Source organism: Lepus europaeus, chromosome 13 (assembly GCF_033115175.1).
Source record: "Lepus europaeus isolate LE1 chromosome 13, mLepTim1.pri, whole genome shotgun sequence".
Taxonomy (NCBI): Eukaryota; Metazoa; Chordata; class Mammalia; order Lagomorpha; family Leporidae; genus Lepus; species Lepus europaeus.
The window spans coordinates 8,887,063-8,910,210 of record NC_084839.1 but is presented as its reverse complement, the minus strand read 5'-3'; the positions used below and the strand labels follow the sequence as shown (position 1 = coordinate 8,910,210).

Sequence of the window (23,148 nt, the reverse complement as noted above, 5' to 3'; positions counted from 1 at the left end):
AAACATGTGCACATGCACACAAGTGCATACAGACTCCTGCTAGAGCACACACGTGAACATGCACACTTATGTAAATTAACATGCACGCACATACACTCCTGCATACCTGTGCCCATGTACGCATACACACATTCCTGCTTCAGTGCACACGTGAGCATGACATGAGCTTGCACTTACGTAAGCTCATGCACATGCTCCTGCTTCTGCACAGACATGCGAGCGCACCCATGTACATGCACACATCTGTGTACACACATGCACACACAGGAACACAGGCACTCACACGTGCACACGCTCCTGCACAGACATGCGAGCGTACCCATGTACATGCACACATCTGTGTACACACATGCACACACAGGAACACAGGCACTCACACGTGCACATGCTCCTGCTCCTGCACAGACATGCGAGCGTACCCATGTACATGCCCATGTATGTGTACACACATGCACACACAGGAACACAGGCACTCACATGTGCACACGCTCCTGCTCCTGCACAGACATGCGAGCGTACCCATGTACATGCCCACGTATGTGTACACACATGCACACACAGGAACACAGGCACTCACACGTGCACACGCTCCTGCTTCTGCACACCCATGTGTATGCACACTTACACAAACACATGTGCACACACACACTGCTGCTGGAGCACACACAGGAACATGCACATTTAGGCAAACACATGTGCGTGCACACAATCCCGTTCACACCCCCGTGGGCACAGTCCAGGTCTCAGAAGGACCGGGGACGCTGCGGGCTCCCTGAGCTCCAGGACCACAGGGAGAACATCCTGCTTCCTCTACCTTCTCTCTCGCCCCCAGAGATCAGGACTGTATGCAAAACAGCCCAAAACACTGTGAGGTTTGCAGCCACTTAGCTCTGGCTGCTCACAGGGTCCAGGGCTCCCCAGACTTGAGGACAATTTACAGACAACCAAGGTTCTGAGCTCCAAGTCAGCCAGAATGTTCTGGAAGGCACTCAAGCCAGGAGTGGCACCAAGCATTTCCTGAGAATGCAGTGTGGCCTCTGTTGAATCCCCACTACCACCAACAGCTCTGTGACCTGGGACACCCACCGAACCTTCCCAGCTTCCCCATCCTCATCCATCACATGGGGGTGACCAGAGTGGGTGTGCCCACTGTGAGAAGGCGTGTGCACAGAACAGTGCCTGGCCAGGTACCCACCCCAAGGGAGAACCAGCTGTCACCACTCTGTGATTTAGTTCTTACCATCACCTGCAAATTAGACAAGATTCCCCCACCCCCAGGTAAGCAAACAGGGCAGTCGCTCCACAATCACCGGGCAGACGGCGGCAGCGCTGCTCTCACAGGCACCCTGATGGCAGAACCAACAGCTCCCCTGTTCACCGAGGCGGCGAGGCCACGGCAGACCCCACCAAAGGGCCTCAGTGCCTCTGTGGGAAAGCACATCCCAGGCCAGGCCAGTAGAGGGCACTGGCTCCCCGTCCAGGGCCCATGCTCCACCACCCACTCTGGACCAGGGAAGAAAAGCGAGCAGGGACCTTCCAGGGTCCCCCAGAACGCTGGCATCACCATGCGTCCCAGGGCAGCTCAGCCTGGCAAGACACTGGCACGTGAACAGGAAACTTGGCGTCAGACCCAGCCTGCACCACCCCCTGCCCGAGGGGTCCTAGCCAAGCATCCGGCCTCCACGAGCCTCAATTTCCCCATCAGGAGAGGGCAAACTGAAGCCTGCTCACAGGTGGCGGTCAGGATTCAGTGAGATCCAGACATGGCGGCAGCTGTGTGGACCTGCCCCCTGGATGCATCCAGGCCAGGCCCTGGCCCAGCACCTGTTATGCAGAGACTGCAGGCTGTGTGTGACCTGTGGAACACGGGGGTCCCTGGGATGTGATCTCCCTCCATCCGGGGCCCCATGGGTATCCACAGGAGCAGGGCGGAAAAGCTTTCCAAACGAAAGCACGGTCTCCACTGGAAACCATCCCAGGTTCAAGATGAAGATAACACACACTGCGTGCCCTTGACCTTGAAGGCGGCCAGCGGCTCGCGGGACACACGCCAGCTCTGTGGGCTTAGCACCTCGGGCCTCACCTGCCTGTTGGGTGCCCATCAAGACGCTGGGGTTGGCCCCAGGAGAAGGCTCATTGGGGAAGGCGGCCAGAGGCCCCGAGCTTTCCAGCGGTGGGAAGAGCGAGCTGGCACCAGTCCTGGCGGAAGTCTGCCGGCCTCGGATCTCTGAGGACAAGATACACGAGAAACCCATCAGCCTTTCCCGGCAGTCACAGCCACTTCCTGGACAGGAATTCTCCCCACGGGAGCAGGAGACACAGGGGGACCCCAGTAGGCACCACTACCACACCAACCGCGGCTGCCGTGGGGAGCTGGGCACGAGGGCAGTACTCTGCCTGTGGCCCCACGCCGAGGGGCAGCTCTGATCGTCACGCGTGGGAGACAGGGAGCAGGGGAGGGACGGGAGAGGCAGGTGCTCCTGGGTCCATGTGTAAGGCTCAACGCGGCAGCAGGACAGCCCTGCAAGGTGCCCGCTGGAGGGGCAGCCCAGGGCCACGCTCCTCACCTGAGCCTTTCCAGCAAATCAGAGGCCCTTTGGTGAGAGCGCCCTGGGCGTTCCGGACCAGGTAGTACTTGAGGTGCTTCTGCTTCTTGGGCTGGGTGGCCAGCTTCAGGTTGATGTGATTGGAGAACTCCGTGAAGTAGCAGAAGCCCTTCTTCCCACAGCCAACACAGTTCCCAGAGAAGCCTGGAGGAGGAAGCACACGGGAAAGCCCCCGCTCGTCTCCGAGGTCCGTTTCAAATACAAAGTTCATGGAAACTCAGTGTTCAGATTCTGTCCCAAAGCCAGACAGCGCACAGGGCAGAAGCCCGAGCACAGCACACTGGCCCAGGGGTCAAGACAGCCTCGGGGCCAGCACCGTGACACAGGTGGTTAAGCCACCGCTCACAATGCTGCCATCCCATAAGGACACCAGTTCAAGTCCTGGCTGCTCCACTTCTGATCCTGCTCCCTGCTAATGCACCTGGGAAAGCAGCAGAGGATGGCCCAAGTGCTTGGGCCCCTGCATCCACAGAGGAGACCTAGAGGAAGCTCCTGGCTTCAACCTGGCCCAGCCTCTGCCATTGCAACCATTTCTCTCTGTAACTCCATCAAACAAGTAAATCTTTAAAATAAGTAAAATAAAAAAACAGCTTCAGCTCAAACACAGGAAGGACCTAGAAGTTTTGGGGCTGGGCCTGAGCAGGCTTGGGGCCTCTCATGTGCTTTGGGGTGCCTTTAGAACCCCACAGGGAGAACAGGCTTTGCAGGGAACAGCTGCCCATTCAGCAGCCATACTGACCAGGGGCTGGAAGACCACCCTGGCCCCGTTCCCCTGGGCACTAGCCAGAGACCCAGAGGCCCAGGGTAGTCAGACCAGTGAGCCCAGCACATTGTGAGACTGCTCAGAGGGCCAAGGTTGCATCCTGGAGTCCAGCAGGTGCGCTGAGTGCTGGAATGAGACTGAGAGGGGTCCACAGCGCATGGCCAGGGCATGCCAGGGTGGACTCTGGGGGCTTGGCTGCCAGCTGCTGGAGCGTTCACTGTCATGTGTGTGTGTCTCCATGCCAGGGTCCTCCTGCCCAGGCCAGACACACTGGGCAGACCATGTACACAGTGACGATGACAAAACACTTCATGTGACCCACTGAGGCTCTGAGGACAGGCTTGGAGAAGCCCCTTCAGACTGTACTTGTGACAGTGCGAGTCACACTGCAGCTCCTGCCTCTGATGACGGTTCTCGTCACCTACGTGCAAGGGACATTGCTTTGCCATGGGCTGATCTGGCTTCCATGGGCCCCAGGTCCCCGGGCAGGGGGAGACACAGGGGCTGAGACTGACGATTTCCGCCTGGTGGGTCTCCAGGGGTCATTTCACCTTGGGCCCCGAGGGACACAGCTTGCGTTAAGCCCTGCCCTGAACCTGTGAGTGGGCTCTGTGGCTCAGGTTCCGGACAACGCCTGCTAGTGAAGGTTAAAAACATCCCCACAGAGACAAGGCGCGCACAGTACGGAACGCTGCCGGAGGCGCCGATCTGTGGACTGCAGACAGATTCAATACAGCTCAGGTCATAGGTCAGGTACAGGTGATGTCACCTCCCCCAGGGAAACGCCACACTCTGTCCTCTTAGCTTCCTCATTGTTTACGGAACACAGAAAGCCAGGGCAGCCACCCCGTCCGACGACATCTGTCCCTTGGCTTAACTGACACCAGCACAGGAGCAAGCCCTCCTTCTGTGAACGCAGGGGCCACAGAGGCTTCGGCACTGCGCAGTCCCCGACGCAGCCAGCGTGCTGCTAGATTCCAGCACCCAGGAGCAGGTCCCGAGCCACGAGCACAGCACTCGGGGCTGCGCGGGGCCCTCCCGAGCCGCCTCTCCTGCCGTCGCCTCGCTCACTCACTCCGCCTGGACTCCCCCAGCTCCTGCCCCCTCCCATAAGTGCAGCCTGCAAGTGTCCAGCCATCGCTCGTCACCCAGCACCTGGGCCTGGACCCAAAGGGCTCCTTGCAGCCTTCTGCCCACTTCTATGCTCAGAGGGCCCGGGGCGCCCTCCTGAGTGTTCAGGCTGTGGAAATCCCTGTCTGCTTTGCCCATAATTGTCTCAGCCCTCCTAAAGGACCGGGCCCCTGCCATGACTGCCCGTGTGTGTGCATGCGTGTGCGGGAACATGCATGTGCATGTATGTGTGAGGACCAGGGCCACCAAGCACTGAGGGGCAGAGGAAGGGCGACAGGCTCACTGTCAAAGGGAACATTGTAAGCTTCCTGCAGAAACCTTCAAGCACTAACCTCAATTTTTATTTATTTCCTCCAACCCTGGGAGAAACACGGCTCCCCAGCCAGCCACGAAGAAGGACCTCCGAAGCCTCCGGGGCTCCCCGAAGGGGTTAGAAGGCTCCATGTGGCAGAGGTAGATAAGCAGGAGGCAGCTGGAAGGCGGGGGTGGGGGAGGTGAGGAGGGCGATCTGCCAAGGCCGGAGCCGCCACTGGGTCTCGGAAGCCGTCCTCAGCCGAGGGACAGCGTCCACCAGGAGCTCCTCTCTGGGGCTGGGAGTCAGCAGTGGCCACCCCAGGTCTTACCGGTTCCATAAGGATCCAGGGAGCCCGCAAGCAAACTGCTCTCCCACTTTGGCCAAAACCACCCGGACGGGAGACCCAGCCGCTGCTCTGAGAGGTGACCTTGGAGAGGTGGGCCCCGGGACCCATAGCGGATAGACACTGAGGCCATCCCAACTCGGGAGATTATCTGAAAGGCAATGGATGCTTTCACGAGAGGCTAAAGTAAGGACCAAGCCATTCTCTTTCAATTCTACCCTAGGCCTGGGGTCTCCAAAAAACTCTGTAGGAGACAAGTCCAGAAACCCCGGGGTCCAGCCCAAAACCTCAGCCTCTGCAGGCAGCACACACGGGGTGCACAGAAAGCTCCCCTCCCTGCACCGCGGGACAGAGACTGTCCCATGACAGCCGCTCGTGGTCCCCTGTGGTTCAAGTGCAGCCGCGGGGTGTCATCTAGCAAGTGGGGGGGCCACACTGCCCACGGACACCGCCCTTCCACTGGGAGGAAGCTCTCACCCACTCCCTCCCCTCCCCTCCCCTGCAGACTTGGAAGTGGGAGGGGCCTGGGTTCAGATCCTGACTGACAGCAGGTTGATTCAGAGCCCCAGCCTTGCCCTCCTCACCTGCGAACAAGATGACAGGAGGGAGCAGCCGCGGCACGGCCACCCTGTGCCAGGCACTGTGTGAGACTCCCACCCAGCCCTCACAGCCTACATCGGCACAGAATCCCCAGCCTACAGACGGGGGAACTGAGGCAGAGAGGGGCCGGAACTCATCCCCAGGGACAGGCTGGAGCTGGGATCTGAACCCCTGCTGTGCCCTCGGCTCTGAAACCCACCATGGGCTGCTTCCTCGGCCTCTCTGGGCTGCAGGGTACAGCAGGGGTTGGGACTGGATCCGGCCCTGGGGGAGCAGCTGCCCAGCCCCTCACGCACGCCGTGCTCAGCCTGTGTGCCCTTCCCTTTCCCAATCACAAGAGGGAAGGCTAGGACTAAGCTGGCTGTCGCTCGCTCCCTGGTCCGGAGCCACAGATGCCTCTGGGAAACACCCACAAGCAGCTCCTTCAGGCCCCGTGGGAGGTCCCTGAGCACAGAGCCAACAGCAGGGGGTCAGAGCAGGCCCAGGTTTGTGGCTGGGGCCGCTCCCTGTGTGGGGAGCTCAGGGGTGGCTCAGGAGCTCCCCAGCTCTGACCCTTCCCTCTTGAGCTGTGGTCCAAGGAGGCCTCGCCAACAGCCACCTCCCCAGACACATGCAGCCACAAACCAGGCCCAGATCAGCCTACCCGCCTCCACCTGCAGCTTCCCAGGAGTGGACGTTGAGGTTGGGCCTGGAGCTAGGCTACTGCCCTTGGCCTGAGCGCCAACCCTCTGTGAAAAGACCCAGAGCTGTTTTGAGCTCTCACGGAAAGGACAATTGCTAGGAATTAAACCAGGTGCTCTGAGGAAGACACAGACCAAAAGAAAAAGCACACAGCTGGGCATCAAGAGGGCAGGCCAGGCTCGACTCGGCACTCAGCCCCACGTGTCCACAGCAGCTCCTGGGACCTGGGCAGATCCCAGACCCACAGGCTCGAGTGGCCTGGGGGAGCAGCCAGGAACCCACAGCTCCAAGGCAGGAGGCACTGAAGACTTCCCTGCCACGCTCTGGGAGCTGTGTTTCCAGCCTAACAGGCCACAGGCGGGACAGGGACAGGGACAGGAGCAGTACCAGAGAGCGGCTCCAGGAAGACACCCCAGGCCTCGAAGCAAAGGTGGAGCTCACGTCTGAGCTCCCCTCCAGGAAGGAGGAGCCACAGCTGGACCACAGCAGCACCGGGCTGGCCAGCCCGCCCCGCCCAGTCCCTACACAGGAGCAGTGACAAGGGACAAGAGGAGGGTCCTCTCTGGCTCCAGAGCCATGAAGCGGGGACAGCAGGGGGCGTAACCCAGCATGAGCGCGGTGCTGTGGTCCCCAGCTCGTAGAAAGTTCACTTAAACCCCCAGCTGGAGGAAAATCAAACAGGCAATGGGAAAAATGAAATGTACTACTCATTTCTGTGTGAAAGGATTGGGGCGAATTTCTCCTTTGTGTTTGTTGATTTGGTCCTGGACTTCTTCCCCAAGGTAAATACAGCCAATGGAAAAAGCAAGCCCAGGACCTCACATCAATGTTTGGCCAAATCCTGCCTACGGTGCAGAGGTGACCTGGCTCGGGTCAGTGCCGGGCAGTGGCGTGTGGGGAAGGTGGGATAACTCAGGGGGTCACAGTACAACGTCAGAAGGTTGAGACTTCCTCAAAAGTATTAGTTTTGTTATGAACGTTAGGGTTAAGCTCTTGGATTATTTAATTTTCAAAAGATTTATTCCAAAGGCAGAGAAGGAGATCTCCCATCTGCTGGTTCACTCCCCAAATATTCACAATAGCTGGGTCGAGGTCAGGCCAAAGCCAGGAGCTGGGAGCTTAATCTAGGTCTCCATGCAGGTGGGAGGGACCCAAGCACTTGCACCAGCTGCATCCTAGGATCTACCTTAGCAGGAAGCTGATCAGAAGTGGAGACGCTGGGACTCGAACCAAGACTCCAGTGTGGGACGTGCACACCCCCAGTGATGTCCTGACTGCTATGCCCAACACCGTGCCATGAAGCTTCTAATTCTCAGGCCACCGCAATTATCCAGAATCCTACAATAAGCTCATAGCTCAGTCCTCTGCCTCAGTTTCCCTCTTTCTTAAAAAAAAAATCAATTGCATGTATGATTGACAAGCGATTTTTCTAAAACACAAAGTAAAAACTGAGGACCACCTCCTCTTACCATTCAGTGCTTCTTAAAAATGTAAATCGTCAGGGAAAAGCCAGAGAAAGAACCCATGGGTTAGGAAGCATTTAGGAGAGACGACCACCACGTGCTCTGGGAGAAGCTCACTGAGCTTTGGATTCAAATAAACCAACTACGGAAAACAGACAAACTGGGGCCGGCATTGTGGCCGCCCGCAATGCCAGCATCCCTTAGGGGTGCCAGTTCAAGTCCCAGCTGCTCCACTTCTTATCCAGCAGACTGCTGATAGACTAGGAAAAGCAGCAGAAGATGGCCTGAGTGCCTGGGCCCCTGCTACCTACATGGGAGACCTGGATGAAGCTCCTGGCTCTGGCCTGGCCCAGCCCTGGCTGTTGCAGCCATCTGGGGAGTGAACCAGCAGATAGATCTCTCTCTCTCTCTGTCTCTCTGTCTCTGTCTCTCTCTCTCTCCCCCCTCCCTCCCTCCCTCTGTGTGTGTGTGTGTGTGTCTCCCTCTGACTTTCAAATAAATAAGTCATAAAAAAAAGACCAGACAAGTTAAAGTTGAACACATTGGATATTCGAGAATATTGAAGAACTGTTACTTTTTTTGGATATGATAATGGTATTGGCTTCCCCATAAAAAGCACTTATCTCTTAGAGATACCCTCTAACCCCCCACCCCACCCCCTGAGATGAACTGACAAGACTCAAGTCTGGGCTTTGCTTCACCACCCTCCAGGAGAGGGAGAAGAGGGAGGAGTCACGAGCAAACCCAGGCTGGCTGTGGGCTGGTAACGGCCGAGGACAAGGGCAGGTGCGTCACCATCCGACTCTTCTCTCTCTGCAGTTGGAAAATGGTTTTCTGGGCACCACAGGCAGCCTTGGCCAAGCAGGACACCACTGAAAACTGCCAGGTCCTCCCCGTGAGTCAAGCTCCGGACACAAGGAAGCAGAAGCACGCGTCCCGCGCACCCAGCTCTCCTCATGCGTGGCTCCCTCTGCTTGAGACACCCTCGCCCCATCCCTGGATGTGAGCTCCAGGGCCGGGCCATCTGGGTTCCAATTCAGGACCTGCCAGCTGCCAGCTGCGTGAGCCTGCGCCAGCCACTCTACCCCTGTGCACCACCCTCCTTGTCATCCATAAGCAGTAGGTAATAAAGGACCCACCTTGCGGGTGGCTGCAGAACAGTCCCCGGCCCGTGAGCAGCCAATGCTGGCTGCCACCAGTGTGGCAGCTCAAACTCCTGCTCCCCTGGGACACCTCTCCCAGCACAGACAGCCAGCATGCCCCGGCATCCACACAGCACTCAGATTTAGTGTAAGGGTTCCTGGGTGGCCACTTCCCATGGACCGGGCAGCTGGTCCTGTTGGCCTGTGCTTGCCCAGCAGGGGGGAGCAGGTGAGGCCTGATCTGCTGTCCCCGGGCTGCATGTCCAGCCAGCAGACCCGAGCTTATGCATTCAGCGAAAGCTTGCTTAGCCACCTCCCTGCTGATGGAGCACAGGACTCATTGCTGCCTCTAAGAATCGACCATTCTAGAGAGACGCGCTCCCTGCTCTCACATCTTGGCGATCAGCCGATTTAGACAGATTACGGGCTCGAGGCTGAAACACAGGCCTGGAGCTTAATCTTTGAGCTTTCTTAGACAAAATCCCTCAGCGGATTCAAAGTTACTAAAACAAGACTCCTAAAGCCCTTGCTCCCCACCCCCCCCCCCGATTGCTCACAGGCTCCGTTTTATAGGTCACTAAAGGCACCGAGCCCGACCACGGTGCCCTGGGCAGCCGGCGGGGGTTAATTGCAGGAAACCTGAACAGTGCTAAGTGTGCAAGCAGGGAGCATAAAGCTATTTTCAAAGAAGAAAGCCTGGCTATTCCCCAGCAGCCCTTGTTGCCCGGTTCAGATGGCTTTTTGGCAAGCAGTTAACAAGGCTGCTACTTCCTGCACACTCACGGTCACCCCCGGGGGCTGGTGGGGAGGCACCGGGAGATTCTCTCCACGGGGCAGGAGACACAGGCAGAGGCTCTTTGATTTACTGCCCCGGCAATTCCCTTACAGTCACAAAGTGGCAGGATCCGGCCGGATCAAAGACTAAGGCAGCCGCCCCCCAGCCCCCAGCCCCTCCACCTCCCCCCACCCCAACCCCCACCCCCACAGCCTTGGGAAGGAAACTCAGCCTGAGATGCACAAACTGATTCTGCCAGCTTTTTGGCAGAGTGAATTTTCTGGGCCTATTCTGGTTTTTAAAGAACTGGCTACGGAGAGTCCAGAGACATAAGGAGAGAGGTGGCTAAAACCTTTTCTCTCCCTCATCCTTGTCCCAGAGCTGGGCTGTCCCAGGAGTGAGGGAAGTTTGCAGGGGGTACCCTGCCCACTGCCCCTCCCCGTGCCCCCTGCACAGCGCCCCATCAACACCCGACTTGAGTGCACACTCCCCGCTCTGGGGCCAAACCAGGACAGAGCTACCAGTATTGCTGTTGACACACAGGGAGACCCCGAAGAGCTGGCTAACCCACGAGTTCTGACCAGGAAGAAATTGTTAGCCTAGAAGTTTCAACATCAAAGTATTTCCCGCAAATTTTGGTAGGCAAAGATTTCTATAATGAAGATGGCTCCTGAAGCCACATTCCAGACAGATCCTCACCCACTGTGCCAGTGCCCCACACACCAAAGGAGGCGCAGGGTGGGGGGCACACACAGGGTCACCTCCCCCGAGGCCAGGAGGCCACGCGCACCCACAGGCAGATGCAAGACTGGAACCCCCGGGTGAGCATGGGCCTAGCACACATCCGAGCAAGCCGGGGAGCCAGGCTTGGCCTCAACCCTGTGCTGAAGTCCAGGCCTCAGTGCCATAGGAAAGAACACAGGCGGGGGGGGTGCCGGTGCCACAAGGGAGCTGAGGTTCCCGCCCTCCTGACCTTGACCCTGACACGGGCCCGCGAGGTTCGGTCCTCAGAGGGTGGAATCTGCAGCCAGGAAGACAGGGGTCGGACCCTGGCTCTGTCTTCCTGACTTGCACGCCGCTGGGCAAGTTCCTTAATGGCTCCAAGCCCCCTGGAAACCAGGGCGGCAATGCCCACCTGTCGAGAGGTGAGCACTGAACCAAGCGGCAGAGGGGGCAAGGGACCAGCAGACCCTGGGCACGCAGGTTCCAGAGGTGGGGACCACACTCGGCCCCCTCGAGCCGCTCCGTGTCCGTGGTTTCCAAGAGTGCCCAGGACGGGTAGGCTTTGTGATCCGGTCCAGGAAGGCACTTGGGTGAGTTTGAGGAATAAATGAACAGACAGGGAGGGCTGTCCACGGGGTGGGGGGCCGCATTAAAGGAATCCCGCTTGGATGCCATTCCCCCAGGAAATCAGCTACCGAGAAGCACGGTGTATGTGACGGCAGGCTCCCGAAGGCGGCCTCTCTGCTGTCGCCACCATCTCTGTACCCCCCGCACCACCCCACCCACAGGTGCAGCTGCAGACAAAGCGAGGACTCACCGAGAAGGGCATTGTGGCCGTTGTCATCGGGCAAGAACCGCCTGTCCACGGCACACACCAGGAGGTGGTCAGGCAGGCTGGGGGACTTGGCACCCACCAGCAGGAAGCCCGCAGGGACATCGATGGGGTCGCTGGAGATGGAGACGAGACGTAGGTCCTTGCCAGCCTGGCAGAAGCCTAGGAGGGACAGACGGGGCTCAGCCACCACGGGGGCTTACCCAAAACCAAGGGTCCTGGGGGCAAAGGGCACAGACATCCGGGCCCTGAGCGACGCGGTTACAACCCATGTGATCCCTGGCACAGAGCACACACAATTACATGGGAGACATGGGAGTGCTCACGTGAGGCTCAGGAGGAAAACAATTTCCGTGAGTGCTGGCAAATCAGAACCCAGAATGGGGCCAGCGCCGTGGCTTAACAAGCTAATCCTCTGCCTTGCGGCGCTGGCACATTGGGTTCTAGTCCCGGTTGGGGCGACGGATTCTATCCCGGTTGCCCCTCTTCCAGGCCAGCTCTCTGCTATGGCTCGGGAAGGCTGTGGAGGATGGCCCAAGTCCTTGGGCCCTGCACCTGCATGGGAGACCAGGAGAAGCACCTGGCTCCTGGCTTCGGATCAGCGAGATGCACCGGCCGCAGTGGCCATTGGAGGGCAAACCAACAGCAAAAAGGAAGACCTTTCTCTCTGTCTCTCTCTCTCACTATCCACTCTGCTTATCAAAAAAAAAAAAAAAAAAGAACCCAGAATGGGAGACCAAGCGGGACCTGGCGCCGTCCACCTGCCGCGCTTGGCATGGGTGTGGTGCAGGCCACTGTCCAGGACTCGGGGAAGACGCCAAACTGTAGAGACCCTGCCTCTACAACCCTTTGGGTTGTTCAATGTAGTCCCTACTCAAAGAGGCAGCTTCCCAAAGGAGCTAGGAAACAAGGAAGAGCAGGAATGGCCGAGGTCCATCCCTAGGCGTCCTTGCTCTCGACGCGGGCACCTCCTGCCCGGCCGCCTGTGGTTCTCTGGTCACCGCGGACCAGATGAGCCCTGCCCACCAAGGCCATGGCAGCAGGCTCGTTCCCACTGCCTGCATCTCACCCCTCCCTGCCCGCTGCCTCCAGGACAGCAGCCAGGCTGCTCCCGGGCAGGGGTGGCCCCTCCCAGGCCTGTGCAGTCCCTGCTGTGTGCAGAGCTGGAGGAAAGTGGACCACGGGTGGTCACAGGGCTCCTGGCACCGCCCTGGGAACTCCCAGAGGACCACATTCTGACCCCTGGAGAGCTCTGTTGTCAGTCTGGGGCGGTCACGACGCTGGGACCCTGAAGGGCTGCCGCATGAGGAGCCACCGCCTGCACTGTCCCTCCCCTGTCGGTGCTCAGGACGCTCGAGGCCTCCACAGCCACTGTGGTCACTTCTCACCTCGCCCCCTGCCTCCGGCCATTTCTTACCCTCTCAGTCTTTGCCAGAGCCATCTCCTCTGGCTGGAATCTCCCAACTTCCCCCAATCCATCCGTTTCTTGGCTAATGCCTACCCATCCTGCAACACCCAGAGGAAAAGACCAACTCCTCCAGGAAGCCCTCCTGAAGCTCTCTACCGCACTAGGAACCCTGCACCCCTACCTGCCCCCTCCCACCCCACATGCAAACTGTCTACCTTCCTATATAACGCCTCATGATACTGGGCACTCTCAGAACACTTACCTCTGTCCGGGCTCAGTCATTCATTAATCACTGATTGGTTAATAGCTGGGACCCATTTGGCAGGTACAGGGAAAGGACACATGGAGTAAGTGTCACAGAGGCTGCCCAGCCCAGAGCTGGCACCAGGCTGTGCTGGGGGCAGAGCACAGGCTCGCATCACTGGACCAAGAGGCCCCTGGCCAGCACCTCGGGCATGCGGACACACCTTCAGGGGGTGGGACGGTCACTCCGCCCCTCCATTCTTAGTTAAACATGGCGGGCAAGCGGACCGAGAGGGGAGCATGGTTCTGGTTTCTGAACAACAATGCGTGGGCCCCAAGTGTTGGTGAAGCTGAGGCTGTCCAGAGAGCTGCTGGGGGGTGGGGGGGGGGGGCTGAGCCTGACGTGGCGTCCTGGGGTGTGGCTGGTGCGAGAGGCCAGCCAGGGCGGGGCAGGGGGGCCTCACCGTCTGTGGTGCAGCAGCCCTCGGGCGGGGGCTGCAGCTGGTAGGGATTCGGGGGACTGCTGGGCTCCAGGCCCCCCTCTCCCTCCTCCTCCTCTTCCTCGTTGTCCACTCGGCTTCCACCTGCACGTGAAAAGGAGAGGGAGGATCTGTGAGGTGGCCGCTGCCGGCCCTCAGCGCCCCCTCCGGGGTCTCCTTTGCACCTGGAACCCCACACCGAAGCCAGGCACAGGACCCTTCAGTAAGCTCCAACAACGCTGGGCCCCTCCTGATCAGCCAGGCCTCACACACACACTCAGCTTGAAGCAGATGCAGGCTCAGAGCCTGCGAACTTCAAGTTCAAGTTCACTTCTCAACCATCCACTACGGCTGCACACGTGCTGGAGGTTTAACACACATGTAATTGGCTCCTAAGAACCAAGCCCAGGAGCCGGCAGTGTGGCGCAGCAGGAAAAGCTGCCTGCAACACTGGCATCCCATATGGACACCAGTTCCGGTCCCGGCTGCTCCATTTCCGATCCAGCTCTCTGCTGGTGGCCTGGGAAAGGCAGCAGCAAATGACCCCAGTGCTTGGGCCCCTGCCACCAATGTGGGAGACCCGGAGGATGCTCCTGGTTCCTGGCTTCAGCCTGGCCCAGCCCTGGCCATTGCTGCCATCAGGGGAGTAAACCAGCAGATAGAAGGTCTCTCTGTGTCTCTGCCCCACTCCATAAATCTAACTCTGCCTTTCAAATAAGTAAGTAAATCTTCAAAAGAAAATTAGGAAGAGCCAAGCACAAAGCCTGTGGATAGTAGGCACTCCCATCCCAAGAACACAGTGCTGTTACATCTGTAACAGGGAAGGCTCAGAAAGATGTGATGATTGGTCCACAGCTCTTCAACTACCAGCAAAGCAGCGCAGCCTGCAAGGTCCCAGCCGTGTCTGCCACCCAAGCTGGTGTTCGTGCCCCTAAACTGCTCCACTCCGTTTAGAAAATCCCACGGAGGCAAACTGCCTTTACAGAGTGAGAGCCGTGAAACTGAACACCACTACCGTGCCCCAAGGAAGGATACAGGTACGCAATGCTAGACACGCAGACACGCTCAAATCTATCACACAGAGACCTTCCGGAACATTCTAGAAGCAGCCCAGGCATGCCAGGGCTTTAGGAAGCTTGGCAAGTGAGAGAAACAATATTTCTGTGGGGTGGGCATGGTGGCACCACAGCTGAAGCCATGGCTTAGGATGGTCACATCCCATGAAGGACGACCCAGGTTCAAGTCCTGACTCTGCAACTTCCACAATGTGCCTAGGAGGCAGCAGATAATGGCCCAAGCACTTGTGTTCCTGACCCCCACATGGGAGACAGCCTCCTCGCTCCCAGGCTCACCTCTCTCCAACCCCCTCACCTCCTGTGTCATCACCTGCCTTTCAAATAAATAAATAAGCAAAACTTTTTTCAAAAGAAATACTTGAGCTGTTTTTCTTGTAAAAACAAATAGTATTTCAGGAGGAACAGCACACATGGAACTGACAAGGTGGACCTGACCCTGACCATGGACATGGACATCCCCAGGGTCCCAGGGCCTGAGCCCATCTCTGTAGGAGTGGACTTCCTGGGGTCTCCCCACACTCTCGGCTGCTGGAGGGCGGGGCTCTGTCCCCACCCCTGGGCCGTGTGTTACAGGCACCTGGGACAAGGCTGAGCAGAGAGCGGATGTTCCAGAGAGAGAGCTTCCCAGGCCAGCCCCTCAGCTTGTTTAAGGTAGAACCTTTCTGATGGCCTGCCAACGCCACTTGTACGCAGCACACAGACCCTCCACACGGCGGGGTCCTTACGCACAGGGCCGGCTTCCTGTCCGCCCGTCCCGCGTCCTGCTCTCATCTGACTTGGGCCACGCGGCGGTCTTGAGGAATGGACAAAATCTCATGTACGGAGACACGGTGCATCTCAGCGCTCGGACGGGCGCTGGCTGGGCGGTGGCGGGGGAGCCACGGCACCTCCCTGTCCGTCACACCCTCTGTCGTGCACGGGGAGGTCCTGCAGTGGCTCTGAACTGTGAACCACGGTGGTCCACACGGGGAGATGCGGCCCTCGGAGCTGCCCAGAGTGTTCCAGATGCAATGTGCCCAGGGCACTGGCCACCGTTTTAAAACTGCCAGTGGGAACTGAAATGTGGGGGTGGGGGTGGGGGTGGGGAGGCGTGACCTTGGGAAGGTCACGGACGAAAGTGAAGCAAGAATTCCTGGTGTGTCTTTCCTCCTGGGCCCTGTGGACACCGAGGCGGTGGTGGGAAGACCAAGGTGACCCAGGCAGCACACAAAGGGAGGGGAGAGAACAGGTCGGAGGCCACGCCCAGCGCTGGCTTTCTGTCCTCAGACGCAGGCGGGGTGGCTGCTGCAGGGTCACACCTGGACTCCAGACGCTAGCAACGCCCAGCGGCTCCCCCAGTCGGGGGCAAGGCCCAGAGCCTCTGTCTGAAACATGAGCCCCCACCTCTGAGCCAGGGCTCCACGGACGCCAAAGGAGGCGACGAAGACGCCAAAGGTCAGAGAGCAACAGGGGGAACCCTGGGAGGACTCAAACAAGTGGTACCCGAAGCCAGAGCAGGAGCCTCGGGGTGGAGGGCACCCCAGGAACGTCCCCGTGTTACCCCGCTGAGCCTTGGGATGGAGGGCACCCCAGGAACATCCCCGTGTTACCCCATTGAGCCCGGGGGTGGAGGGCACACCAGGAACATCCCCGTGTTACCCTGCTGAGCCTTGGGATGGAGGGCACCCCAGGAACATCCCCGTGTTACCCTGCTGAGCCTTGGGATGGAGGGCACCCCAGGAACATCCCCGTGTTACCCCATTGAGCCCCGGGGTGGAGGGCACCCCAGGAACATCCCCGTGTTACCCCATTGAGCCCCGGGGTGGAGGGCACACCAGGAACATCCCTGTGTTACCCCACTGAGCTAAGGAGGAGGAGGGCACCCCAGGAATGTCCCCGTGTTACCCCACTGAGCTAAGGAGGAGGAGGGCACACCAGGAACATCCCCGTGTTACCCCGCTGAGCCTTGGGATGGAGGGCACCCCAGGAACGTCCCCGTGTTACCCCGCTGAGCCCCAGGGTGGAGGGCACCCAGGAACATCCCCGTGTTACCCCCGCTGAGCCTTGGGATGGAGGGCACCCAGGAACATCCCCGTGTTACCCCGTTGAGCCTTGGGATGGAGGGCACCCCAGGAACGTCCCCGTGTTACCCCGCTGAGCTGGGGGGTGGGGGGGCTGAAGTCCCAGAAGTCAAAGAAAGAGCGTGAGAGGCAGTGAGTGCGAAACAGGGTCAAAGGTCTACACCAGACGTGCCGGGCCACCAGAAGCTGAGAAGCCGCGAAGCCTTTCTTGGCCCAGAGCTGGCTAGACTAGGCACAGCCTAGGTCAGGCACAGGCTAGGCCAGGTGCAGGCTGGGTCAGGTGCAGGCTAGACCAGGGGCAGCCTAGGCCAGGCATAGGCTGGGTCAGGCACAGGCTAGGCCAGCTGCAGGCTAGACCAGGCACAGCCTAGGCCAGGCACAGGCTAGGCCAGGTGCAGGCTGGGTCAGGCGCAGGCTAGACCAGGCACAGGCTAGACCAGGTGTAGGCTGGGTCAGGCGCAGGCTAGGTCAGATGCAGGTTGCATCAGGAGCAGGCTAGACCAGGCACAGGCTAGACCAGGCACAGGCTAGACCAGGCACAGGCTGGACTGGTACAGGCTGGGCCAGGTACAGGCTGGGCCAAGGGTGGGCTAGGTCAGGTGTGGGCTGGACCAGGTGCAGGCTAAACCAGGTACACTTCCACAGCTCTGGGCAGGCTGGCAGCTTCCAAGAAGCCTGGCATACAACCAGCCAGGAGGGAGCCCAGGGTGTTCCCATGAATCCTGGGGCGCAGGGGCTCCTGGTGACTCGCGTGCAGGGGGCATGAGACGGCCCATCGCTGTGTCTGCACTCAACCCCCTTTCTCTCCGCATCAGTGGTTTATAGGAATTTACCTGTACCGTTTAATACATACTTGTCCCCAAAGGCGGGGCTTGGCTTTTCTTAAAAAAAAAAAAAAAAAAATCAGTAATGTGTGAAAGGTTCTCCCACGGAAGGAGGCGGCAGGCAAGAGCCCCGATGCAAAGAACAAAGAGAGGCGGCCCCTGGGTCACCCCTCACGGTACACGGATGTCAGCAGCCCGGGCTGCACAGGCCTCGGCACTGTTCCTGTCTGCGGAGGCCCTGGCGGAGCTCGGGCAGACAAAACAAGGCAGGGCCCCGCCAGCCGTCTGCCCCGTCTGCCCCGCTGTTTTTTACGATGCAGAAAACAAGGCCTGGAGCAGAGGCTGGGTTTATGGGGACACTCGGCAAACTGCACTGCACGGGCCCCTCCCGCCCATGCCTGCCCCAGGGGAGCAAAACCTCAGGGGACCTGTGTCCTGTAGCTTGCTGGACCAATGGGAGCATCAGAGAGGACGGCTCCAGTGTCCATGCCAGCATGGAGGGTCAGCAAGGCCCACTGGACGTTAGCACCGGAGCGGTGACTGTGCCTCCTGAGCTCTGTCCCTGGCAAGCGCCACGGCCCGCAGCGAAGTCAGCACGTTAGAGACACAGCCTGCACGTTAGAGACGCAGGGAGGCCACCGGGAGACCAGCAGGTGAAAAGCTGGTGCCAGAGGGCTTTCTCCTCCTCCCCCACCCCCACCCGGTCAGTCCCAGAGCCAAGGACACAGCTCTGCTACCTCGTGGCCCCCCAGCCTCCCTTCTCCCCACATTCAGCTGTGGCGGGCAAGCCTTCCAGGCCTTAAGGTCTGTGTCAAGTGTGCAAGACCGCCATCGGTAGCCCGTCAGTCATTTCTGCTCTCAACGCAGCTTCTCGGGACCACGAGAAGCAAAGGAAGACCCGTGGGAGTGCTTCAGACACCGCTCGGAGAGCGGAACCCAAAGGCCAGGGTCTATTAGGGCAGGGGCTAGCCTCGCATTTCAGACACCCGTGGCCCACATCAGAGAGCTGGGCTCAATGCCGGGGCTCCTGTCTCCAGCTTCCTGCTAACACAGACCCCGGGAGACAGCAGGGACCGCTCACGTGACTGGATTCCTGCTGCCCATGTGGGAGACACTGACCGAGTTCCTAGCTTCAACCCCAGGCCCAACCCTGGCCATCGTGGGCAAGCATATGAGAGTTCTCTCTCTTGAATGAATGAAAATCAATATGTATTTAAAAATCAAAATCCTGGCCGGCGCCGTGGCTCAATAGGCTAATCCTCCGCCTTGTGGCGCCGGCACACTGGGTTCTAGTCCTGGTCGGGGCACCGGATTCTGTCCCGGTTGCCCCTCTTCCAGGCCAGCTCTCTGCTATGGCCAGGGTGTGCAGTGGAGGATGGCCCAAGTCCTTGGGCCCTGCACCCACATGGGAGACCAGGAGAAGCACCTGGCTCCTGCCATCGGATCAGCGCGGTGCGCTGGCTGCATCATGCTGGCTGCGGTGGCCATTGGAGGGTGAACCAACGGCAAAAGGAAGACCTTTCTCTCTCTCTGTCTCTCTCACTGTCCACTCTGCCTGTCAAAAAATAAAAAATAAAAAAAAATCAAAATCCTTGCTTTTTTTCCCCATATTTCCTTCTCATGAACCTTCTGAAATAACATCATATATATATATATGTATATATATATGTATATATATATGTATATATATATGTGTATATATATATATACATACACACACATATATATACACACATTCACATTCACACACTCATAAACACACACACACACACAGCCACTGAAGCTTCCAGGCAACAGGAGTCAGAGACATTGAACTTAGAACAAGAACTCCTAGAGCAGTAGCTGTCTAGCACTATGAATTGCTGCAGGCTTGCTTTTGACATGAACATGTGCAACTTTGGAAAAAAAAAAAAGCACAGAATGATTTTATCCTCTGGGTAAGTAAACCCCAACGTCATCCCCAGGATGAGGTCACTTAGTCACTTGATTCTCAGCAAAGGTTAAGTTCAGGATGGTTTGCTCTGGGTTTTCGAAATTCAGGAGGGCTCTGGTCGCCACCATCTCAGAGAAACCACTTGGACTACTTTGTAAGGATGTGGCCGCAAGTCTCAAAACAAGGAGAAAAATACGTAGCTGAGGGTGCAAAGCATGCTAAAATTCCTAACTTACCTGAGCCAACTCGTGTCTCGCTCCTAAGAAGCGCGTAACAATCAATTCACAACAAGCCCCCACAGCCCTCCTCCTTTGTCCCATTCATCCAATCGATCGTTTCATTATGGCTGCGACGCGCTCTCATCTTCCCCAAGTGAGAACTTCTACACCACTTTCTCCTCCTCGTGATCCCCGCCTGCCCGCTCACCATTCCCTACCCCAGCAGGAGAGGAGGGTCTCCCGCTCCCTTCCCGACACCAGCCCCGTGCAGAGAGAGGAACAGGAGGGCGTCCTCCTACCTTCCAGCGAGGAGAGCTGCTGCTCGGCTTCCAGGTAGAGCTGGGAGAAGATGGGCCTGGGCACCAGGTGGCTGGAGCGCAGGGAGGCCTCGATGGAGTTGTGCAGAACCTCCTCGAACCGCGTCGTCTTCAGCTGCCCCGCGTACGAATTTCCCATCTTCAGCCGCCAGGACGGAGTCCTCGGTTCAGAACGGCATCGCAGGGGGAGTGAGCGAGCCTGGCTCCGGAGCCTGCAGAAGGCAAGAGCGGCTGTCAGAGGGCAGGGCTGTGGGCCTCCGCCCAGCACGGAGGAAGGGAGGGGAGGGGAGGGGAGAAGTGGGGGAAGGGAGGGGGAGGGCGGTCCCCTGGGCTGCAGCAATTACAGGAAGTTGTATAAGCAACAGCTCGTCCTCACTCAGCATGGCCCAGCCGACACCTTCACCGGTATTCCACTGGGGGCTGTCTGAGCCATCCCCTCTCTCCCAGAGATGGGGTCCTCCCCCACCCCCCATCTCCCAGCACCTGCCAGGCATCCAGCTGTGGGCTCAGCAGCCTGGGACAGCCAGCCCCCAGCCTGGAGGACTCCAGGAGTGCCCACAGCTCCTTTTCCAAACCGAGGCCAGCAGGTTGCTTAATGTTGCTGTGTCTGGCAAAGAGCTGATGTTTCGTTAACAACACGCTTTTTAGTTTATGGGATGTGTCCAGTATAGAAGTAACGCAGAATTACGGCTGGGAAAACTCGGAAATCTGCGATGACAGCAGAGAGGCAAAGCGCCGAGAGTTCCATCCCCCAAGGTAACCACCTGGGGAGTGTTTCCCCTTGGGCCTTCACAGACCACGCCGCGTCCTGTACACTTTTCAGTGGTTTCCAGTATAGCCACAAGTGCAAGCATCCTGCACCCCATCTCAGAATGCTGGCACCCCCCCCAGAAGGCACCCCACAGCAGCTGTCACCGCCTGCAGCCCCAGGCCACAGGACAATGCACACGCCCGGTGTCATCCCGCCATCTGAGAGCGGGCACACGGGCTGCTCAGAGGCAGCGCAGGGTCTCCGGATCCCTCCACGCTGGAGCACGGCTCACTCTGCGCCCCCTCTGGGAGCCTGTGCCGTGTTCTGCACAGACTGAACTCCCCTTCGGAACTCGGGGATGGGAAGAGGGGGGACTGTCCACAGCGTAAGCATCTCGCTCTGCCCCCTTACACGTGATTTCACAACGGTAAAGGACATGCTCATTTCTGCTCAGACGTTTCCTTCCGTCCGGTCCACAGGGCTACGTCTGTATTTTCTTTTTTAAAGATTTGTTTATTTGAAAGGCAGAACAGTTTACAGAGCCAGATTGGAAGTGGAGCAGCCAGGACTCGAACCGGTGCCCATATGGGATGCCGGCACTGCAGGCAGTGGCTTTACCCGCTTGGCCACAGCACTGGCCCCACGTTTGTATTTTCAGTCCCCCCCCCCCCCCCCGAACACTGAAAGCTGTCTGCCTTCCCAATGCTTCCTGCTCATTGCCTGGTTCATTAAGTGTAGCTCGACTCTATGTTTCCCTCGATTTCCTCTTGATGTAATTTGCTGTGCTTTTTGAAGTGGTGCCTCGATCACCGACTGCCGCCTTCAATGTTTCGGCTCCTCTCTCACAAGGACAACAGGTGAGGCACCTCCTCTGCTATGGCATTGAGGACAAATGTCCTCCTTTCTTCTCCTTGCATCTCCGGGACCCTACGCTCGCTCTTTTGATTCCTCCTCTGAGCCAAGCCTTGGGTGGGGAGGGCTCAGCCTCCTCTCCGCGAATTCCCACTTGCGTTGGTCTCAGGCTGTGGCCTGCAGAAACTCAGCAGTCTAAACCTGCTAAGGGAGTCTGACAGGTAGCGGGGGAGGTTCTGTCAACAGGCGAGGTGACAGGATGCCTTCCCATCACTGCCTGATCACTCGCAGAGCAGCACGAGGCGCCGGCGTGGAATGGCCGGGACTGCAGGTGTCCCGCACACTGCCTCAGGAGGGATGCCATAACACACACACACCCGTCCTCGTCCTGTTGGGGGCAGAGGGGTCCAGATGCCACCCTGGGACCCTGGAGGAGCTCCGGTTTCTCTCCTGGAGGCTGGTGCAGCCTCGCTGATCTCTATGGTGAGGAGCCTCCCCCTCTTCCAACTCAAAGTAAATGGAAACCATTAAGCACTTCCTGCTTGTGGCAATAACTGCTGCCCACGGCCCCGCAGCATCCCGCCAGGGGATGAGCCGCTGGCAGGACTGCTGCAGGAATTGCCCAACACAAAGAGGGGTCAGCAGCAGAGCAGCCCACGCTGAGTCGGCGGCCACCGCAGGCTGAGGGCTGAGCAGCCACCCGTGGGGCTCCTCCATGCAGGGCGGCTGGTCCCTTCAACACTGTGGTCACTGACGGCCATCGCAGCCCCCTTCTGCTTCTATGGGCTGGAGCTCCTGAAGAGCCCAGTCCCTCGGCTGAACGCATACGGTCAGGGATCCGGGACCCTACATGCTCAGGGTCCTGTTGGCTGGTTCACACCGAGTAGAGCCCAGGGGACTCCATCATTTAAAAAAAAAAAAAAAAAAAAAAGGAAAAAAAAAGATTTATTTATTTGAAAGGCAGAGTTAAGTTATGGAGAGAGAGAGAGATCATCCATCCATTAGTTTGTTCCCCAAATGACCACAACAGCCAGGAACCAGGAGCCTGGAGGTCCATCTGAGTCTCCCATATGGATTGGAGGGGCCCAAGTAGCAGGGCAGCAGTGAGCTGGATTGGAAGAACAGCCAGGACTCATGGGATGCCGGCGTCACAAACAGCAGCTTAACTCGCTGTGCCACAACACCAGCCCCGGGCCTCCACTGTTAAGGCAAATGAATGCAACAAAGGAGAAGACAGACAAACCTAATATTCATTATTCAGCTGTTATGTGCAAGACGGCATGCGTGGCAGCCATGGGAGGTGCTGGGAAGCCCATTTCACAGATGACAAACTTGAGTCTTGGAGAAAGGTAACCAGAGAGGTAACTCTTGTGGGAAGAAGGCAAATTGAGGTGGGGGGAAGAGAACGAGAAAGAAAAGAGGGTGGTGTAGAGAAGGTGTCACACTCCAAAGCCAGACATCTTACGTCCCCACCCTGCGCAGACAGCCCGGCTTTCACGTCTACCAGTGCAGGGAAAGAGAAAACGTGTGCACTGCCCATCTGCGATGCACCTGCAACCCTGACCAGGAGCATTCTGGGAACAAGGCGGGAAGGAGCACTGAGCACAGCAGTGACGGTGTGGCCCCTCTGGCC

The 23,148-nt window shown here is 58.4% G+C and overlaps 1 protein-coding gene across 3 annotated transcripts in view; it reads right to left on the bottom strand.

The window, feature by feature from the left end:
• The window catches only part of GREB1 (growth regulating estrogen receptor binding 1), a 63,276-nt gene extending 43,225 nt beyond the window's left edge, over window positions 1–20,051 (bottom strand). For all 3 annotated transcript variants that reach the window (XM_062210130.1, XM_062210131.1, XM_062210132.1), the window contains exons 1-5: window positions 19,895–20,051; window positions 13,470–13,589; window positions 11,340–11,516; window positions 2,568–2,750; window positions 2,084–2,227 (exon numbers count right to left, since the gene is read on the bottom strand). In XM_062210130.1, coding sequence (XP_062066114.1) covers window positions 2,084–2,227; window positions 2,568–2,750; window positions 11,340–11,516; window positions 13,470–13,589; window positions 19,895–20,051 — 781 coding nt within the window. The remainder of the gene's footprint in view (window positions 1–2,083; window positions 2,228–2,567; window positions 2,751–11,339; window positions 11,517–13,469; window positions 13,590–19,894) is intronic.
• Window positions 20,052–23,148: the final 3,097 nt, after the last annotated feature.